Raw genomic sequence first — 23,365 nt, forward strand, 5'->3', positions numbered from 1 at the left:
TTCCTTTCATAAGAAAAAATATGGGTGACATATCACCACCACCTTCCTTCCACAAATGCTAACTGCACTCAACTCCATTAAACTTAAAAGAATTAGATAGTTTCTAGAAGGGTTTTGAAGTTCCCCCTCCCCTTGGGATAGACAAAACCAAAGAAGACCTTGATCTGGCAACTGGATCTTGATGGACAGACACCACTACCCAGTGATGAGCCCTCATGACTTTATTAGGGCTGCACACTGCTACTGATGCCTGCCTATGAAGATCTGTTTGAGGATTATGGCCGAAGATTTCACATGGGACTCTGAAATTCAAAAACAGGATGAAAACCTGACAAAATGCAAAAAAGGCTAGTAAAGCTGAAGTCTCCAAGTGACAAGAAAAATAGTTTACTTAGTGTAATTAGGTTCTCTTTTGTGTAAAGGTGCAAAGCTCTGCCTTTAATAGGTCACCAAATCACAAAGTATAATGCTACAAGTTATACAACATCTGGGACCAAAAAAGAGAGAGAGGAAGATTTTACCATAAGTAGATCATATCCACCACCTACGCAATACCTGAGGAAACATCTCAGTGGGGTGGCAACCCTCCCCACAACGTACAGAGCAAATCACACAGCAGCTACACAGTTGCTGTTACAATCCCTGAACTGTAACCGTGCTTGCAGCTTGAACAATGGATCTGCATAGTTCAGATACACAGTTAATAGCTGTTCCCCGGTCCACCAAAACATTTTCAAAGAGAGCACAATGTAGTATCACTCCTCATTGTGCACTGAGGTTCCAAGTCTGCCTGGGTGGCCTTTCTCCCCCACCCGGGACAGTTCTAACAGGAGTGCTGGAACAATTTTTATAGTGGGGGTGCTAAAAGCCATTTAGCCAAACCGTAAATCCTATATATAATGGAAACATTTCAAGCCAGAGGGCACAGCAGCACCCCCAGCAACCCTAGTTCCAGAACCTATCAGTTCTACTATGTTTTAGGTGTAATGTGCCTGCATGAGGGGTGACAAGATCCCACTCACTTCCCCTACACTGAAATCAATTTGAGATATGCTTTGGCTAATCAATTCTACTATTGACATACTACCACTGATGAGTTAGTTGTTGGTAACTTCTATCACACCTACTACACCATGGTTTCTTATATTTATTTATGAGACTCAATACTAAATGCAAAGATATATTTTTACAGTAGAGCTACTAGAATGTATTCAATATATCAAGAAATATAGCAGTCCTTTGGAGGTGTGTATCATGTCTCAACATTTCTTTTATAAGTTACTTTGCATGTCCGTGCAAAACCCATTTATAATAGCTTAAATTAACTCACACAACTATGGTCAAATCAGGCAATACATAATAAGTACCTTCAATAAAACAACTTCGCTACAGTTTACTGATTTAAGGTTGCTTGACTGAGGTATACAAAAGAACATAGCCTGCTGTCACTCTGATGCTTCCCTGAGTTTCTTTTCAGAAAAATTAATTCACACAGTCAGATAATATATCATACTTATAATGAATTTGAACATATTTTGTTAAAAGGCAAAAAAAAGTCAGAAACATCCTTACATCAGCAAAATCAGTACTATTATGCACCCTATTCGTTAGACAGTGTGATGACCATAAATGACATCCGCTGGGCACAAAAAACTATGGTTTTTAAAGTGACTTACTGACTTATTAAATCCAGCAAATTCACACGCAAGAAGTTGAGAAATTAATCTTCCCATGAACATTAAATATAAAAGTAAGAAAGCTGACCCCTCCAAATGCTTCAGTTCAAAATTACCAATGCCTTTATCTGATTAGAATTGACAGAGAGTGACTGAATGTTTCAGTGGATTAATGCATTTATCTTCCAAATCCTAAAACCCAGATTCTAATTTGATCACAAGTAAAATGACTTGTTACAGCATAGCCAACAACACAACTACATCTCTTTTTGTAAGAAAAATAAAATGTATATTCCAAAAAGGTAAGAGTTTTAATTTGCACTTAGCCAAAAGAATGAACTCAGAAAATAAACAAACAAACAAACTAGAGAGTCTAGCAGTCACAAATGTTAATGTTTTTACCACATGAGAAATATACAAAATTCAGACCTTCATATGGAGTAAGTTTTACAGTAATTGTCGGTGGGTGGGTAGGGGTGAAAGTTCTTCAAAATCCCACATTATAAATCTGAAGCAAGAGATAAAGAATATATATTTTAATCTTTATTTTTAAAGTACCTATCCTTGTAGTATTTAACTCTCCTTATGAGACACATGCTGCTTTAGCATTAGTGTAAATTACACACATGCACTGAGGGAAGAATCTCAATAAGGGACTTAAATAAAACACCTACATGCTAAGAAAACAAAGAACTCAAGGACACTAAGGACACAAAATTAACCTATCTTCCAAAGTTTTTAACGGGGGGGGGGGAGGGGAAGGGGAAAGGGGTGAAATCAATAATGTGGTGAGCGAAAGCTAAAACAGAAAGAAGCTCAACCAAATCATAGTATACGGTGTTCAATTTTTTTGGTGTGAAATTTGCTTCTGTCAAATCTAAGGGCTATTTTCTTTATAATTATCTGTAAGTTATTACAGAGACTCAAAAATTAATCTTTCCAAAATTATTTTAACCAGTAAGTATAAACTGTGAAAAGAGGCAGAAGAACACTGTACCTATAAATATATATTGTAGGGGGAAATCCTGCATTGGCAGGAAGATGACTGCACGGTCTAAGGTGTCTTTTCCATCCAATTTCTATATTAGCTTTGGAAAGCACTATGCATTTAAAAATACATAATGCAGGTTTAAAATATCCTTGCATTTATATTTCATGTAATATCAACACACAATAGTCTAGGTTTTTAAATTAAGAGCATATTCATTCCTTAGCTAGAAGGTTGCTACTCACTAATTTATCTGGGGAGCCTTTCAAAGTATTAATAGCTATGGCTACTATTCTCAGCGCAAAGACACTTACAGTGCCAATCCAGCATATCCATCTGTCCAATTACCATCACTTCTGCAGATGTCTTTAAACAGTTACATTTCTAAAGGCATGCTTCATGAGCAAGCTTTTTTAGCTCATTCAGGGTATTTTGACAAAATTTAAACTGATATTTTAATAATTCCATCTAAAATGATAGTATCCCAGATATTACTAACCAGTTGTTCACTTCCTGAGGTACTGTATTATTTTATTTGACTTTTCAGACACCTTCAGTCAGCCCCCCTATTGCTATCATTAAGCAAGAACTTTACAAAACAAAAAAGAGTACCATTGTAAGAAAGCAAGTCAGGATTAATGAGCTCACACATTAAACTACAACAAAATGTTTATAAAGGCTTTAAATTAGCTTCCTTCTGATGGAGTTTTTAAGAATTTAAACTGCTAAAAGAAACACTATGCTTCAGAAATAATGGCCCAAATGTTTACTAAATAACAGTCCTGCAAACATTTACTAACAAGTACAGTATTTACTACTGCACATAATCTACTTGACCTGAAGGCAATCACTCCCGGTACAAAGCATGACACTCTCTAAGTGTCTGCAACACTGGGTCATAAGCTTGTAAACTGAAGAATTAGCACACATAATAAACATGTCAAATACATTTATTGAAAATACATGATATCACATTTTTTTAGCTTGTCAAGAGTCTGCCAGGATGTCAAAAGAATCCTCACCTGGGGGGGTTATGGTAGCTAGGAAGGGGCCAATTAACTTAGCAGGCTGCACCTAGGGGAGAATTAGGCTGGCTAGGCAAGCCCTAATAGAAGATGAAGCTCAGCTGAGCAGGTGTAGGGTGGGCTCGTACAAAGCCAGAAGGCTCAGACTAGAAGGGGACTACAGGAGAAGTAGTCTGCAATCGTTCCCTGGGAGTAGGGAGGTATGTTTGGAATCTAGACTCTGGCAAGCAGCTGAGAGGAGTGAAGCAGCCACAGGGTGCTCCAGTAGTATCCTGGAGGACCAGTGCTAGAGGACAAAATAAGGAATGAGCACAGGGAAATAGTAACAGAGTCTGGGAGTAAGTAGACTATGGTTGCTGAACAGAGGGTCCCTGTACTAGAACCTGGATTACTGAATGGGCTTGGGTTCCCCAGCCCACCACTGAGGAAAGTGCCCTAGTCTTGAATTAGAGGATGGCCTGGAAAGGCAGCCAGACAGCTCATCTGGAGAGACTTTGATATGCAGCCATCCTGCCCCAGAAGGGAAAACACACAGTGACCCAGCTGGAGGACCAAGTCATGAAGAGGGAGTGTGCTGAGTCCCAGTGAGAGGGAACACTGAGAGCAAACACTGGAAGGGGATACCAGGCCTTGAGCAGCCAGGAAGAAGTGCTCTAGAGGTGAGTGAATTCTGTTGCTCAGTAGTTCAAGATAACTGAAACCTCAGAATGGACAAGAGAAATGCTTTCCAGAGGAGCTGCAAATATGCCCTTAAACCCTTTGGCGAATGACTAACCAGTCTGTTCAATTTGAGTTTAAAGGTGAGAACTGACCTCCTATCTCAGTTTCCTTAAACACCACCAAACAGGAGAAAAAAGCAATGCTTTTCCCACCCAGGTCTCTGCTAAATTCCTCTTCTGACACTTCAGCCAGTTGTGCCATAGACAGCACAAGTGACGCTATTGCGTCTAGTTTGTTCCAAAGTTTAAATCTGACAAAGAACTAGCTTTTTGCAAAACCCAAGACCAATAGAAATGTCAGGCTTTGAAAATTTCAGTAGAAACAATTTTCAGAAATAAACTTTCCCCTGTGGCATTTACAATTCAAACATCGCAGTATTTTGCTGTTGTATGAAAAGATGCTACTGAACCAGAGTAGCAAATTTCTATAAACAGAAGTAAAACTGACTAATTCAAGCCAAGAGAAATGCAAAAAGTAAACAAAATTATTTCACTTCTAATAACATGAGATATTGGTAACATGGACAAAGTTGGGGTTTTTTTTATGTTTTTAAAAGGCTTTTAACATGACTGTCTTCTTAGGAATTGATGCTCCTCTTCTTCTAGCACTGTTCTATGTGTGACTCAGAAGCATTTGAGCAGGGGGTTGGACTAGATGACCTCCTGAGATCCCTTCCAACCCTGAGATTCTATGATTCTATGATTAATTAATTTATTAGCATTCTGTGACTCTTACAGATGGAGAATTAAGGCATAGATTTATCACTGAGCTGGAGGTACATAATAGACAACAGGACTATTAATGCCTGAAGTGGAGCATGTTTTTTAGAGGAAACACCCAGTCTTGATTTAACAATGTCCAGTGATGGCAATCCACCACAACTCTTCATCAAGTGTTCCAATGGTTAATAATTGTTGTTACAAATGTGAACCTTGTTAATTTCTCTAGCTTCAAATTCTAGCATGGGACCTTGTTATACCTTTTTGTCTGTTAGACTGAAGAGACCTCTTATCAAATTTCTGTTTCCTATGTAGGTACTTACAGATTAAGTGACTTGATCACAATCTTCTCTTTGATTAAAATAAACAGCTTGAGCTCCTTGTGTCTTTTTTGCTATAAGGCATGTTTTTCAATCCTTTACTCAATCTCATGGCCCTTCTCCAAACCAACTCCAACCTTAGCCAGCCTTACTGGCTGTTTGGGCCTTATCTTCACTGAGCAGCATTTCAACTATGCTAATAGGGAAAACAGCATAGGCTTAGTGTAAGAGGATATTTAAAATAAACGATACAAAGTGTTTGAAGCGTCAGTTATTGTGTCATTGGGGGTAACATACAGGTTGTGGGGGGATGTTAGCGTTTTGGTGTTGGGCAGCATATACATATACACAGTCTGTCATGTCCCCAATGTGGGGTATACGGTGGGTGAGTTCAAGGTACAGTCAGTAAACAGTGAGGGTACATCACTCATACAAATGGGTTACAGATAGTCATGGGCATGAATAAGCGGGCTGAGTAATGGGGTTAGGACGACCCTCACATGGTGGAGTACGGTTTGGTGGGTTCAGGGCTTAGGGGATAGAGTCCGACAGGGGGGTCCACAGGTCTCGTCCCCCCTTCGAGTGCACAGAGTCACGCCCGCTCACTCCTGGTATTGGCGGTGGCCGGTGATGTGCTCCGTGTAAATGTCTCTGGACCAGCGAATAGTGTCCGAGACCATTAGGCGTCTCATGAGTTGCGCGTAGCGACGGCCCACCCCACAGGTCCGAAGCACGCGTTCGTTGCAAGGGTCCCAGGCGCCCAGGGCCCCCACGATCAGGGCGTCGGTGCAGACCTCGTAGCCCTTTGACCGCAGGGTGTCCGCCAAGGGTTTCTACACAAAGCATTGTTGTGACAGCCATGGTAGGTGTTTGGAAGAGCACTGAGGAGTGAGTATGTTAACTCTGGTGAATTATATAGACAGTAGCCCAAAAGTGAGTATGGGAGCCAAGCAACTGGCCTTTGTCAATTACTTCCCATTTTTAAAAACAGATTTAATTCAATTTTTCCCCTCTCCATAATTCTAATAATAAAAAAAACTGTCTCCTTCGAGCTGGATACAAGCAGTATTAAAAATGTCAAGCCAAAAATCGTTTGTCTTAATAAGGTATAAACCACCAAGAAAGGTTTGTAGAATGAAACCTGCAATTTCAATCATACTTGAAATAACTAGTAAATGTAAACATTTTAAACTTATTCTTCCTAGAAGACTGCACAGATACGTCTAAGGACCCCTTTCCAGTAAGAAATGGGATGGAGTAACTGTGGACCCAAAACCAGTAGAGCTACCTAGAAAACTAAATATGACCCTGCTGTTTCTCAGTAGCAATCTTGAGTTAGAGAACAAATGGGGGGAGTGGGAGAGGTCTTTATTGTACAGTTCATATTAAAAGGAGTCTGTCTTTTGAATGTAAGACTTTTGAAATAAAGCCTTGCTATTAATTTCATACTCTATACCAATAATAAAGTAACATGTAAACTTAAAACATGACTATAAAAGAAACCCCATGCATCTATTAAAAAATTACATGTATGTGTATTCCTCAGTATTTTAATGGGGGATCTGTGTAAGCTCCTCCCTGATGTAATATCATAGCAATATTTGGAACCTGTTAAAGTATCCTAGAAATACTTCAGCTTGTGACTCTCATAACATACTTATCCCAAGAATAACCTTATATTGCTGCATCACATTATCTTACAAAGGGTACAGGTTACAATTAAAGAGAGCAGTTGCTTCAAGAAAAGGGTGAAACCATTGCACAGTGAATAAAGGAGCCAAGCTCACAGGGTACATAAACTTGCTGTGAGGTCAAGAAGATTAAGTCTAAAAGATCACTTTGTTCAAACCACCTCCTGACTTGCATCCTTCCCCTTTTCCCCCAGCCCCCATAACATTGACTACAATCATTGGTGAGTGACTGCACATTCACATGCAAATAGTGCATTCTTCAGTACAGGAAACACATCAAGCCTATGCAGTACATGGCTTTCATACATTCCCAACTTTGCCAAACCAAATTTCTCTAAACAGGGCAAAGTTTACTAAGATTGGCATTCCTACATGCCACATCTGAAGCTTTAAAACAAAGTTTACTTTATTAGCTATGAGCAGGCATACAGAAATCAAAACACTCATCCTAAAGGTTTCTTAACTGATTCAAAATATCTATGACTAACCCAGTGCCAACATAATTCTAAAACCATACAGTCTATTTTTGTGAAACATTGTGGAAGGAAAGGCTAGTGGGGAAACTTTCCTGAAACCAGGAATGAGAAGCTTCAGACCAAAAAAAATAGTTTTTTGAGAACTGTAAGCAACTAAAATGAGAACTTTAGAATGGAAATATCACCATCTTTAATTGCAGTATCGCTTTAACACATTCCTTGGTTGAGATTAGCAAACCAAATTTGAGCAAAAAGCTTTATAGCCAAGATATATACATTTCCATTTGCTTCAGACAGTGAGTTATAGGAGCATTAGTGAGCACCAGTATAAATGCATGCATTCCACACTTATGGAATAAACTGCAGTACCAGATCAGACCACAGGGTCATCTAGTTTAGTTTATATTTGGAAATCCTGAAATGGGAAGTTATTAAAAGATACTTCCTCATGGGCAGGCCTTCCTAGCCCCCTTGGCTAAAGACCAACTTATGTCCAGAAGCAGGGGGGTTTACATCTTAATATAACTCTGTTCTCATCCATCTAAATAGATATTTTTCACATACTTACAAGCACCAGAAGACTGTAGGCATAGTGCTGAAATGCTTCCTTGACATGCACTAGCACAATGAAGTGACATTAGGCTAGTTAAATCACATGGCAATCCTAGCAGAGACCTTTTTTTAAAAAATTGTTACAATGATGCTATGGGCACAGAAGGATTTGGGGGCTGGAGGTAGTTACAGCTTGTAGGTGCCACAGATAGCCAACACTGTTGTCATACATGGCTGCAGGCCCTCACATCTACCATCAGTTCCTCTGCTGAGCCACCAGCTCTACTTAAGGTCACAATGGAGAGAGGAAACAGCTCAGTGGAGAAATGGCATTTCCACCATTTAAAAAAAAAAAAACCAACAAAACCCACTAACCACAGGTTTGTTTTTTTTAAATGCTACAGAACTGCAAATGTTTTAAAGTCAGCAGTGTCCTTGCTGAGAACTAGTGACTTTGCTCATGGGTGGGGTGAACACTGATTAAACAATTACTTCTAACTTAAAAAAAAGTCCCAAACCAAATCATTTCTGGATGCATACAGTGAGCATCAGTGAAAACCTTACATTTAAAATTAGGCTGTTTTTTCTTTGACACCATCACACATTTATCCTACCCACCTTGCCAAACATGAGAAGGATGCTGCTGGGACAATGCAAATGGTTCAAGGCAGGTATACCATGTACTCTTAACATGTGGCATGCTGGGGTGCAAATCTACAGTGCTTCCACATGCCATTCAGTAACTGTCCATGTGGACCCTGCTGATGCACACTAAAAGCTCCTTAGTGCACTTTGACATACTAGTTTGAATCAGCTGTATGTCAAAGCACACTAGGATACTTTTAGCATGCAGTAGTAGGTTCTGCACAGACACTTAGCATACTGGACCACTACAGATTTACACCTCTGAGTGCCATGCAGTATGTGTACATGTAGAAATGCCTTCAGTGAAGAACACATTGAAAAATGTTTAAATAGAACTGGTACGGCTTTAACATCAGTGACTGTACTACGGGCATGAAAGAAAAATGTGGACCTTAGAATTTCATGGTCTCAGCTTACTTATTACATCCTACAACATTCTGAAAGTTCATGTTTTACCTCTCACATTGGCAAAGATGCAGCTATATCAACAGGGGCACTGCTGTTCTTCTAACCTAGTCCCACTAAAAATACTCTCTAATCATACAGCAATAGTAAAGGTTTACATCCCATTCACTTCAGAGACTTGAACTTTAAAACCTATTTGGGGCCATTTAAATGCTTATTAAACAAAGAATTTTTTCTTTAAAAACAAGCAAGTTAAATGCAGAAAGCTATATTAATACAACATTATGATGGAACAATCACAAGAAGTCAACACGCAAGTTAAAGATCCAGCAGCATTAATTAACAAGGCACATTACACTTGCTGTATATTTTGTCAGTTTTCAAACTGGTTCATGTACCACCAGTGCTCCACGTAGCACTCATGTGTCACGTGGTGATGCTTGTGTTTTGTTGCTTCAAAAAAAAAAAAAGTTAATACATTAATTCTTTTCTGCTACTAGTTTTGCATGTAAGGAATTGCTTTTTCACACTGACATATGAAAGCAGAAGCGGGGAGGGAAGTGACCCACAAAAGACATGGTCCATGCTATGAAAAAGTTTATGAACCTATTTTGTTATATATTTTAATGAGATGAGTGGACTAAACCAGACACTTAACAAAAAATTTACAGGAACAGACAATACTTTCATATGTACAATTCAACTTAATATTGCTGTTGGAACTTAATTTTGCCAGTTTAACTTCCTGGGATTTTAAACTGCATTAGCTTTATGGTAACAGCTTTTCATGTTAATCTCCTTTTAAAACAAAGTATGATGCAATGTTGTCTTCTTGTGTGGTTGCAGATATTCTAAAACAATTCTTGATCAGACTGATGTGAATTCATTCTTCTCAAAGGAGTGTTAATTCTGAAAACTAAAGATAAACATGCCAGTGCTTGACTCGTTAACTATGTTGCTGATGATGATCATTTCAGTACCATCATCTAGCTACTGTTGTAATGGGTAGGATTACATAGCCTGATTGTCCAAACTGCCTCTGTCACCTCTTGAGCTCCCAAAAGCCCCAAATGTCCCATACACAGAGATATACGGTTGAGGAAAGAGATCGTGTGGGAGAGGAGAATAGATAATTAAAATAGTAAGGGGAGAATAAGCTATACACAGTGTCATAAACAGTTAGTTAAGGGTTAAGGTTTTTGTCTACCTGTAAAGGGTTAACATGCAGTACCTGGTGACCACCTGACCAGAGGACCAATCAGAGACGAGATAATTTCAAATCTCTGTGGAGGGAAGCCTTTGTCTGTGTTCTTTGTTAGAGCTCTCTTTGGATCTAAGAGAGGTCAGTCATGTCTCCAAGTTCTCCTGGAGTAGTTTCTACTAATTAATAGTGAGTATTAATTAGAAAGGCGAATTAGTCTTTTGAGTTGTTTTCTACATTTGCAATTGTGTGTTTGCTAAAGGAAATTATTTATTCCTGTTTGCTGTTACTTTGCTTTCACTGAGAAAGAAAGGGGGCGGGGGGATTCTCTCCAGAAATTGATACGTTTAGGCCCTGTATTGTTCCATCTTGGTTACAGAGACAGTGACTTTTCTTTTTTTATTCTTTAATAAATTCTTTTCTATTAAAAAAAAAAAAAAAAGGTCCAGGAGCGCCTGGGAGCTGTTAACTACCTCATTGCATTTCCTAATTCCTCCTTAAAACCTAAAGTGTACCATGTTAACTCTTTAAAGCCCTTTTACCCCAGGGAATTCCAGGTCTGTCCGTTTACAGCCCAGAGAGGAGATGACGCTGAGTGGCCTGAAGGTGTCTACTACGAAGGGAAAAGAAATGGTGGTGTGGAAGAGGTGACCCTCTCCACAACCCTGAGACGTCTACAGCGGCAACAGATCAAGGAGCTGTGCACTCTCTTCGGCCCTTTGTTCTCAGCCAACCCAGGACGGACTGAGCAAACGTACCACACCATTGACACAGGTAATGCTCACCCGATTAGAACCCCACCCTACCGGGTGTCACCTCATGCCCAAGTTGCTATAAAACGGGAGATTGAAAACATGCTGGAGATGGGTATCATCCGCCCTTCTACCAGTGCATGGGCATCTCCAGTGGTTCTAGTTCCCAAACCAGATGGGGAAATACGCTTTTGCGTGGACTACCGAAAGCTTAATGCTGTTACTCGCCCAGACAACTACCCAATGCCGCGCACTGATGAGCTCTTGGAGAAATTGGGACGTGCCCAGTTCATCTCCACAATAGATTTAACCAAGGGGTACTGGCAAGTACCACTAGATGAACCCGCCAAAGAAAAATCTGCGTTCATCACCCATGCAGGGGTGTATGAATTTAATGTTCTTCCGTTCAGACTGCGGAATGCACCCGCCACCTTCCAAAGGCTGGTAGATGGTCTACTAGCAGGATTGGGAGAATGTGCAGTTGCCTACCTCGATGATGTGGCCATTTTTTCTGATTCATGGCCCGAACATCTAGAACACCTGGAAACGGTCTTTAAGCGCATCAGGCAGGCAGGACTAACTGTTAAGGCCAAAAAGTGTCAAATAGGCCAAAACAGAGTGACTTACCTAGGGCACCAGGTGGGTCGAGGAACCATTAACCCCCTACAGGCCAAGGTGGAGGCTATCCAAAACTGGCCTGTCCCACGGTCAAAGAAACAGGTCCAATCCTTCTTAGGCTTGGCCGGATATTACAGGCGATTTGTACCACACTACAGCCAAATCGCTGCCCCACTAACTGATCTAACCAGAAAAATGCAGCCAAATGCTGTTAAGTGGACTGATGAGTGTCAGAAAGCCTTTACCCAGCTTAAGGCGACGCTCATGTCTGACCCTGTGTTAAGGGCCCCGGACTTTGACAAACCCTTCCTAGTAACCACCGATGCATCTGAACGTGGGGTAGGAGCAGTTCTAATGCAGGAAGGACCGAATCACAACTTCCATCCTGTCGTGTTTCTCAGCAAGAAACTGTCTGAGAGGGAAAGCCACTGGTCCATCAGTGAGAAAGAATGTTACGCCATTGTGTATGCCCCGGAAAAGCTACGCCCATACGTTTGGGGACGGCGGTTCCAGCTACAAACTGACCATGCGGCGCTAAAGTGGCTTCATACTAACAAGGGAAACAACAAGAAACTTCTCCGCTGGAGCTTAGCTCTCCAAGACTTTGATTTTGAAATTCAACACATTTCAGGAGCTTCCAACAAAGTTGCTGATGCACTCTCTCGGGAAAGTTTCCCAGAATCAAGTGGTTAAGAAGTGTTCTTGAAATGTAACGAATCTCGTTGTTTACATGCCTAGTAGTATATGTAATACTGCATGTGTTTTAGTAATCTGTTTATTTTCCAGTTCTAGGAGGAAATCACCACCAGTAGTTCCCACTGTTGGCGATTTGGGGGGCGTGTCATAAACAGTTAGTTAAGGGTTAAGGTTTTTGTCTACCTGTAAAGGGTTAACAAGCAGTACCTGTGGACACCTGACCAGAGGACCAATCAGGGACAAGATATTTTCAAATCCCTGTGGAGGTTTTTTTTTTTCCTGTTCTTTGTTTTCTTAGAGAGTCTCTCTTGGGTATTAAGAGAGTCCAGACATCTTAATCAAGTCCTCCCAGGTTTCTGCAACAAATTCTTCTATTCAAGCTAGTGAGTATTAGCAAGGAACTAGTATTCTTATACTTTTATTTCTGTATTTGCAATTCTGTGTTTTGTTATAGAACTTCTTTAAGTCTGTACTGTATTGCTTTTGCTGAGAAAGAAAGGAGGGGGAATTCTCTCCAGAGATTAATAAGTTAGACCCTGTATTGTTCCACCTTGGTTACAGAGACAGTGACTTTTCTTTTTTTATTCTTTAATAAATTCTTTTCTATTAAGGACTTGGTTGGTCTTTCCTTGGGTGGATTCTCAGGGAAAGAGAAGGGGGAGGTATCCCTCTGTAGTTAGATCCCGGTATCTCTCCTAGGAAAAGGGAGGGGGGAGGAAGCAGGGTGAATGGTTTATTTCTCCTGGGTGTAAGAACTCCATGGATTTGGGGCTCTTGGAATCCCCTAGGATTTTGGGGAAGGACTGTGTCTCAATCCACATATCTGATTGAGTGGTGGCAGCTAACTAGATCTAAACTAGGATTTTAGTTTAGAGGGAAACCAGTGCAGGTCCCCACATTGGAACCCAACAGCTCCAAGTGGGGGTGAGACCTATGACACACAGAATGGGGGAAAAAAAACTAAGATCAAACAGAAGAATAAATAGGAGGGATAGGAAGAAGATTAATCAGTTGATAGGGTCTCCATTGTGTTAAGTGGTGTGTGTGGGTGTGTGTGTGTGTACACACACATTCAAGATGTAGTCCCTGCCCCGGAGAGTTTAAAACGGGGAAGGGGAGAGGTGGGGGAGGAAGAATTTTTTTTTTTTAATTCTGATTTTTTTTCATTTAAACTGGATTTTTTAAATATGAATTAAACAGGTTTAATTTTTTTAACAAGATCGTTTAAAGCTAAATTTGAAATTATAACCACTTATTTTAAGGCATAAACTTAGTACAATATAGTAGTTCAGATCAAATCAATATTCAAGCAGCACAGGTCACTTGCAGGTTTAAACTAGAGTAATAGTGGATTCTCTGTAACTTGAAGTCTTTAAATCATGGCTTGAGGACTTCAGTAACTCGACAGAGGTGATGGGTCTATTACAGGAGTGGGTGAGTGCAGCTCTGTGACCGACAATGTGCAGGAGGTCAGACCACACTATCACAATGGTCCCTTCTGGCCTTAAGTATGAGTTTGCTTGACATTCTTTAAAATGAGCTGGTGGAAATCACTGGCTCACCATCTGGAACCAGAGCTGGAAGTGCTAAACCAGCTTTTGACAACAGTGGCCTCTGCTGTGGCTGCAGTCAGACTATTTTCTTTTCTGTTTATTCAACTGATTCAGTTCAATGACTAACTCATTCAAAATTGAGAACCTGATTTGGGAGTTGAAAAGTAGGAAAGCTTGTTTTCCTCTTCCACTCTGTGAATAAAAAGGAGGTGTGAGAGGATGAGAGATGCTAATTCTAAAATTCTTGAAGGACGTGGTGACAAACAATCAGTTCAATTCACTAACTACAGAGAACACTTTTTCAATAAAACTGTGTTTTGATCAATTTAAAACTTTACATCTATTTCCTTATGTATCTAGTACATTTAAAGTCGATTTAACTAATAACACAATTTTAAAATGCTGGTTTTGTTTCTTTAATTCCTACTTTCATCCACATGCTGTTAGACATGCATTATAAGTGTGACCCAAGAACCAATTAATGCCAACCGGCAAGGAGGCATGCAGGGATTACAGGGTTTGCCTGGGTCTGGTATGTATATTCTAATTCTAAGGATATCATGTGAGGTCCCAGATCAAAGATGGTGTCCATGCTCATCATCAGTATTATTGCAAAATGCACGTACAGATATTGTGTAAGGTATTATGTATATACACTGAATTATGTTCTATGTCTGTGTCTAGGGTGACTGGGCAAACAAAATGGCAAAAAATAGACAAACCTGGGTGAGTGGACAACAAAACGACAGAGCAAATCCAATGTTAAGTGCAAAGTAAAACATACTGGAAAACAAAATCCCAACTATACATATAATTACCACTCAAGAAAGAGCTAGAGGCTCATAGTGGATAGTTCTCTGAAAAATCTGTTCAACGTGCAGTGGCAGTCAAAAGAGCTAACAATGTTAGGAACCATTAGGAAAGGGACAGATAAAAAAAACGCAGAAAATATAATATCATTATATAAATCGATGGTACGCCCACACCTAGAATACTGTGTGCAGATCTAGTTGCCCCATCTCAATAAATATATTAGAAATGGAAGAGGTACAGAGAAGGGCAACAAAAATGACCGGGGCTATGAAACTACTTCCATAGGAGGCGAGATTAAAAAGACTGAGACTTTTCAGCTTGGAAAAGAGAGAGAGAGCGAGCTACAAAATCATGAATTTTGGGGAGAAAGTGAATAGAGAAGTGTTACTTACGACTTCACATAACACAAGAACCAGGGGCCACCCAGTGAAATTAATAGGCAGTAGGTTTAAAAAATGAAAACAAAGAATTACTTCACACACTGCACAGTCAACCTGTGGCACTTGTTGCCAAGGGATGTTGTGAAGGCCAAAAGTGTAACTGGATTAAAAAAAATTTAAACAAATGAAGGATAGGTCCACTAATGGCTATTAGCTAAGATGATCAGGGATGCAACCCCATGCTTGGGTGTCTCTAAACCTCCAACTGTGAAAAGCTGGGTCTGGATGACGGGATGAATCATTTGCAATTTCCCTAGTCTGTTCATTTTCTTTGAAGCATCTGGCACTGGCCACTGCCAGAAGACTGGATAGTGTGCTAGATGGACCAGTGGTCTGGCCCAGTATGGCCAATTCTTATGTTCTTAGGGACTGGTCACCAGCAAAGATGAAAAACAGATTTGTCAGAGAAGAAGTGTTTACCTGTTGTGCTGTTCACATGTAAATTAAGTATTATGGTTCACAATAGGTCTCCCCCTCCCTAGTCTAATCTAAATGCTAAAGGGTTGGTTGAAAACGCTGGAGAGAACTTTCGGTGAGGTATCCTCCTGTTTAAAGAAGCTTAACTTGTTAGTTAAATTTGTCTCTAGATTTGTATGTAACCATTTGTTTCCAACATTCTTACATTTTAAAGAAGATTCAAGTAATAGTATTTTCACTATAAACATATTTAAATTCTGTGGAATTAAGCAATGTGGTGATCCTGAGTTGACTCTTAACAATCTGGTATATACTGTTCCTTTGGGAACAGCAGGTCTGGTAATTCTGTGAGTGTCTAATGGATAAGGGGCTAGATTCTACAAGGAATGCTGCATGGACTTGAGGGTTGGTATGTGCCTATCACTACTTGTACGGAAAGCCAAGCCTGCAGGTGATGCTTGTGTTGGCAGAGACTAGTGAGTTTCAGGGAGATGATACACAGCAGGCACAGAAAAGACTTCCTTATGCTGAGGGCAGGTAGGGCTTAGGTCTCTCTCAACCCTGGGTACCCTTGGTGAGCATCACAATGAGAAAAAATATCTAGTAAATAATTGTCACTTACATTTTTATGTTAGAGGTAAATTTAAGAATCTGAATAATTAAGCTATAAACGTAGGGTGTCCTCCTGGTTAGCAAAAAGTAGTACCAAATTATACAAACTAATGAGAATCAATTTTTTTAAGGAGAAAGTAAGAAATACAAATGCAAAATACAAATTGAAGTTGATTTAAATCAAGGCTTTCTGATTTAAATCAATCCATCCTAGTTTAATGTTTAAGATCAGAGTCTTAGAGTTAAAAGTTATACATGTGCTTCTCATGGAAATACTCCCATATACTCCAATAAGACTACTCATGTGAGTAGTTACACGTGCTTAAGTATCTGCAGGACTGGGGCCTAAAGAGACAAGAAAGAGTAGAAAAGTATTCCAAGACCAAAAAGCTACATTACAGGGTATTAAAGTTGAAAGTACATGAATAACTTAATTGCAATATCCCTGTAACTTTTTTCTCTTTATCTCAAAACCAAGCCTTTTAAATACAGAAATTCAGTGTTAAGGTTAAACTTACAAGAAATACAAACACATTAAAGAATGGAATGTACATTTGGGGCATCCAAACAACCTTAACGCTGCCTGGAGAAATTCATTGCAATGGTTAGACAATTCCATGATGGCATACTCGCTCATGTTATGTACGACGGCGAGTCATCTGAACCATTCCCAATGCAGTAAAGCAGGGCTGTGTGTTGGCCCAAGCCTCTTCTGCCATGCTTCAGATGCCTTTCATGATTGTGACTTTGGGATTGGCATCAGATACCAGACTGATGGCAAGTTTTTCAATCTGAGGAGACTACAGGCAAAGATGAAGATACAGGAAGTGACTGTTCACGATTTTCTGTTTGCTGATGAGACTGTTCCCTGAATGACAAATCTGAGTCTGACATGGGGTGGAGTGCGGACTATTTCTCTTCATCTTATGACAATTTTGGTTTCACAGTCAACATCAAGAAGATACAAGTGATATACCAACCTGCACCAGGAAAGCCTTGCATAGAGCCTACCATCACAGTGAATGGCCAAGCGCTCCAAGCAGTGGATAAGTTCACCTATGTTGGCAGTAAACTCACATGCAGTTCTCATTGACGATAAAACCAATGCCAGATTTGCCAAAGCAAGTATGGCCTTTGGCAGCTTACATGCAAATGTGTGGGAGTGCAGAGGCATTAGTCAACAAACAATTCTGAAGATCTACAAAGCCATTGTGTTTGCATGCACTTTGATGTATGCATGCAAAAATGGACAGTATACAGATGCCATGTTATGAAGCTAAATCACTTTCATATGGGCTGTCTGAGGAAACTGATAAGGATAAGATGGCAAGACAAATTTCCAGATACTGAGGCTGTCATATAGGCAGGTATTCCAACCATCCATACTCTGATGAAATCACAGGTGAAATGTGCAGGCCATGTCACCAAAATGTTAGATGAGCGACTGCCAAAGATCTTTTATGGTGGAGCTAAAGGAGGGAACGCACTCTCAGGGAGGCCAGAAGAAACGGTTCAAAGACTCCTTCAAGTTATCCTTCCAGCATTTCAACACTGACCCAGAGTTTTGGGAAGATCTCCTTGTGATCGTTCTACTTGGCCAAGTCTCATCCATACCAGAGCTACTGTCTATGAGCAGAGGAGAACTACTGAGGCACAGCAGAAGTGCCAGCAGTATAAATATCACAACAGCAGCATGTCCGCTCTTAATCAAGTAACTCATAGTGGCATCTCTCATTCAGTGTGTCACAGAAAGTTCAAAGCTCAAACTGGCCTGATCAGCCACTCACTTGTTCACAGAAACCAAACCACTCAGTAATGTCATGGTCATCTTTGAATATGAAGGACAAACAACAACTTTGCCCTATAGTGACACCATGACAAAAGTACAATGGGGATTATCACAATAGTGTTTATAATCCCAGGACAGATTAAATTGATTTTTAAAAAACAATATTTTTCTCTTCCTGGTGATTTTATGACAGGGTGGAGCTACGGTAGCACAGGAAGCCTATGCCAAAATTGAGAAGTGAGCCAAGATATTCCTGGATTTTTGGGGCAACAAAAGGAAAGAAGGCTGGCAACATTGCAAAGTGGCAGGAAGGTCTGGTAGTGCATTACAGTAGAACCTCAGTTACAAACACTTCGGGAATGGAGGTTGTTTATAACTCTGAAACGCCTGTAACTCTGAAGTTGAGCAAAACATTATGGCTCTTCAAAAGTTTACAAATGCACATTGACTTAATACAGCTTTGAAACTTCACTATGCAGATGAAAAATGCTGCTTTCTTTATTTTTTTTTAGTAGTTAACACAGTACTGTAGTATTTATTTTTTGTCTGCTGCTTCACTGCATATATCCAGTTCCAAATGGGGTATGTGGTTGACTGGTCAATTCATAACTCTGAGGTTCTGTTGTATGAGGAGAGGTGAGAGGGTGGGATGCATGATTACAAATGATGGGGGGGGAAACAAAAGGTAATGTGGGAAGGCTGGAATAAACAGGTTGTAATGGGAATTATTTATAATATTTATATTATAATTATATTTATAATTACAAATTTATTTTTAGTAAGTAAGCCCAGTGGTCTGTGATGGGATGTTAGATGGGGTGGGATCCAAGTTACTACAGAGAATTCTTTCCTGGATGCTGGCTGGTGAGTCTTGCCCACATGCTCAGGGTTTAACTGATCGCCATATTTGGGGTCGGGAAGGAATTTTCCTCCAGGGCAGATTGGCAGAGGCCCTGGAGGTTTTTCGCCTTCCTCTGCAGCATGGGGCACGGGTCACTTGCTGGAGGATTCTCTGCAGCTTGAGGTCTTCAAACCACAATTTGAGGACTTCAATAACTCAGACATAGGTTAGGGGTTTGTTACTGAAGTGGGTGGGTGAGATTCTGTGGCCTGCATTGGGCAGGAGGTCAGACTAGATGATCATAATGGTCCCTTCTGACCTTAGTTTGAGTCTATAATGTTCCTGTAGTGAAGTTTCAATATGGTTTTATTCAGTAATAGTGATACCATGGTATCACTAGTTGATGAAATTATACCACGTAGTGATGTTGCCCATACTCTGTGCTGTGAAATGTGATTGCATGGCATAGTTTCTTCTGTGTTGGTTGTTGAACAATATCACTGCTATGGTTCTTCAGGACATGATGGTGGTAAATTCATGATTTTAAAATGGATTAGTTTAGCGAGAGGGGCATCCAGATGCTCCATGTCCTTCTTCCCCAAGTAAAAGCATATACAGAATAGCAGTGAACTTAGCAAGACTGCCACACATCCATAAACTGAATTTGGGGCATTGTCATGTCTTATCTGATGACACAGATTTCCATGTGATGACACTACAGTTGTCATGAATTGAAACATCACACACAGACAATGTAATAACATGAGGCATTTTTTTTATATTATTGCATTTGATTGTGCAGAAACACATATTGCCACTATATAAATAAGAAACCATAAAATGGTTATGGTATGGCTTAGGCCCCTTCCACGACTGACCTCGCAGGGAGCCTCCAAGAAACCTGATGGTCATAACAAGAAACGTTCTCCCCCTCTCCAATGTAACTGACATTTAAATTTTTTTTAAATCCTACATTAGAATACTATTTAATTACCAGCAATTAACTGAATAATGAAAAATTATTGAAGATCTAATTAGAAAAAAGCTCAGCATGCTTTTAGAAATATTAAAAGGGCATCTACTAGTGCCTATGGCACAAAGAAACTGCATAGTGTCAGAAAGTTTTCTATAATATGCAGTTTTAATAGAAGACAGCCATCTCTTTTGCTGCTGTTTTTTGTAATCGCCCTTTTCTTGGATTTTCTTTCTTCTATCTCTGTCTTTTGATCACTACGGTTATTGTACTGTACCACAGTAGCCAGTAAAAACACATATTCAGTAGGCAGGAAAACTACAAAAATTCTTCTCCCTAAAAGACAGTAAGGAGATCCTTACTACTATTTTCTTTCAGTCTGACTACAGCACTGATCAGGGAGAAGAGAGTATCTTTCATGTTTACATGGGTATATGCAAATGGATTCAGTGTAGCACACACTGGCTCATTGCAATGCATTTCTGCTGTAGCTTTCCATTTGATCCTGTCTTCTGGAAGATGTGAACCATAGTAGAGATGTGTGCATTGGATTAATTTAATATTTAAAATGTCAAGGTAAAACCAGAAGCTAGGGTAGAAAGGCAGATCATGAAATAAGCTGTCTGTATCTATAACATAAGCTTAATTTATTATCTGACAGATGGCTGTTGGAGGGGGTGGGGCTGCAGAGCAGGAAGGAGAAAGGCAGCTGATGAAGTAGTGAGTTCCCAGGATCTGTAACCAAGGCTCCATACATTCTCATTGCACAGCTGTGGAATCCATTGCCTGTTATAGACAACCAAAAAAAACCCACCACAAACTAAGAATAAAGAGATGCATTATTGTCATCCTGAGCCTGAAGCCTGCCTGGAAAAGCAACTCTGACAAGTGTGAACCTATCCCATGTCATATCATTGGGATAACTCTGCAACCTAAAGATGACCACTTGAACATCAATTACTGTTAACTATTCCACTGCTGATCATTTTAGCAGAAACATCCACCTAACAGGCCTGTCCCAAAACTGCACACTGCTTCCTACCTTGCCTGAGGTTCCAAAACCTCCAGCTTTCCCCTTCACAACTTTTACATTGTAGCTATTATTTATCAATACACACGCACAGCACCAGGAAGATGTGGGAACACTATACAATGGAAGACAGTGATTTTAGTTTAAAAATAAATAGAAAAGCTTGTGTATTAATTATATGAATTGGTTCCTTATTTTGCAAAAAAAACCCAAACCAACCCTGATTTGTAAAATTTAAATGCTGCTGCTGCAGCATAATTTCCAGTCTGCCAGAGAAATCACATGCTAATGGGTGAATTTAGGTATATCATGCCATGGAATATATGGGCCTCGTTTATCACTACTATCAAATTCTAGGCTATATCAATATATTATCAAGAAAGCAAATTGGAGAAAGTGGGAAGTGAAGTAAAAGTTCACTTAGCAATAAAATCCCAGAGTACCAATAATATGTTTGTTACTGAATACAGGCTATAACACAGCATTGAATATAGCTCATCTTCATGACTAAGGGGTGGAAAGTCTCATGTTCCAATAAGAAACTCCCACTATCTTGAACCATAACATATAATTCAGTAACACCTAGGAAATATAGGATTAGAGGATGAACAAAAGCTCATGCACCAATAAGCTCTCAGTGTTTATAACTGAACAGGGACCCCAATAGAGAAAGCTGAGGCAGAAGAGACTAATATTTCATAATTCACCTGCAAGGATGGAGGGCACCTTGCTCTTTCCCTCACCCCTACTGACTGGCTAAAACCAGAACTGTTCAATGCACTATTAATGGACTGAGAGTCCCTGTCTGCTCTGCACAGAGAGAGGGTGTCTAGAGGAATGGAGCCATTTTGACCGCTGTATGACAGTGACAGTGAGTAAAGGGGGGAGACGGGGAGGGACAGCCTCTCTCCAGAGTGGACTGGAGGAAGAAAAGAGCGGTAGAAAGGCTGGAGATAGTAGGCATGGCAGGGGCAGGTGGAGAGTAGCAGGGGCCAAGAAGAAAGCAGTAGATAGTGGTAACAGGGGATGATGGGCTCAGCAGGGGTTGGCAAAGGAAGACTAAGTGGAGAGCGAGGGATAATGGGACAGGAGTGCTGGGGGAGATGAGGGGAACACAATACTGCACAGCAGAAGGCGCTCGATATAGGCTCAGGGCAGGGAAGGAGATCCATAGGGGATGTACAGTAACAGGGGCTGGAGAGCTAACAATGAGCGGAGAGCTGGGGCAAGGCAGAGAATGGGGTGGGAAGCAGAGGCTGGGGCACGGGGGGGCTAAGGGGAGCAGAGACGGGCTAGGAGGGAGCACAGGCTGGGGCCCGGCGGGGTAGGGGGGCGCAGAGGTTGTGGCACGGCGGGGGCTAAGGGGAGCAGAGGCTGGGCGGTGAAGCGGCAGCTGCGGAGAAGCAGAGTCGGGGCACGGCGCTGGTGGCGGCGCAGTGGAGGCTGGGGCACGGCAGGTGCGTGCAAGCGGCGCCGGGTACCTCGGATGCTCCAGCTCCAGCGGTAGAACTCGAGGGTGTCGTTCAGCAGGCTGGACACGAGGCCCGGGGCCCTGCCCGGCTGCTCGGCGGCGGATCCCATGGCGAGCAGCAGCAGAGGTCTCTGGGGCGGGTGCGCTGCGGTGCCTCCGTGCCGGAGCTGCTGCTGCTGGCGCCGGGCACGTAATTTAAGTGTGTGCCGCTGCTGGGTCTCTCGCCGCAGACTCCGCCTCGCGCTGACCGGCCTGTGCCCGCGGGCAGGGCGCGCGGGCGGGCGGGCGCAGCGGAGCAGGCGCCGGGCTCCGAGTCCGGCGGCTGGGGCAGCTCCGCAGCGCTCGGCTCGAATCACGTGACCTGGCCTCCAGCCTCCCTCCCTGTCTCGCCGCAGCACCCCACAGACACCGTTCCATCACCGGCCGCGCAGGCGCAGACGGCCGGGCGCTCAGCCTCTGCTGGGGCGGACGCTGCCTGCGACGGGAGTGCGCCCGGCAATGGTAGGTGCTGGGGCAGGTTGCCGGGGTTGGGTCCGGTTAGGGCGAACGCGGCAGTTGCCAGCTCCCCTCCTCCCGCTTGGCTGGGGACCCCTAGGTCACCTGGCCCCGCGGGGTCTGGCAGGTGTTTGTCTAACCTGAGCTTGAACACCTCCAGCTTGTCCCCGTGCTTCCCCACCCGGACAGCCCGCTGTCCTGCCCTGGGTGGCTATCCTCCCTCGCCTCCTTATAGCAGCAACCTTCATGTACCTGCTGACTGTTCCCATCCCAGCCCTCTCTCGGCCAGACCGAACAACCCCCTTTTATTTGTCAATCCTGCCTCATAGGTCATGCTTTCTAGACCTTTCATCATTTTTGTTGTTCTCCTCTGGACTGTCTCTTATTTGTCCACAACCTTCCCAAAGTGAGGTGCCCAGAGCGGGACACTAAACACCAGCGGAGTCT

The 23,365-nt window shown here is 41.6% G+C and overlaps 1 protein-coding gene across 2 annotated transcripts in view; it reads right to left on the reverse strand.

The window, feature by feature from the left end:
* Nucleotides 1-23,077, reverse strand: part of ELOVL4 (ELOVL fatty acid elongase 4) — a 70,705-nt gene extending 47,628 nt beyond the window's left edge. Inside the window, exon 1 of one of the 2 annotated variants that reach the window (XM_045011050.1) lies at nucleotides 23,059-23,077. Coding sequence is in view for 1 of the 2 variants with exons in the window: in XM_045011049.1 (XP_044866984.1) it covers nucleotides 22,434-22,533 (100 nt within the window). In the remaining variant the exon portion in view is untranslated. Of the gene's footprint in view, nucleotides 1-22,433; nucleotides 22,757-23,058 lie in introns of those variants that run through there. The other variant, XM_045011049.1, reaches the window with a different exon arrangement.
* Nucleotides 23,078-23,365: the final 288 nt, after the last annotated feature.

The sequence above is a fragment of the Mauremys mutica genome, chromosome 3, assembly GCF_020497125.1.
Source record: "Mauremys mutica isolate MM-2020 ecotype Southern chromosome 3, ASM2049712v1, whole genome shotgun sequence".
NCBI lineage: Eukaryota > Metazoa > Chordata > Testudines > Geoemydidae > Mauremys > Mauremys mutica.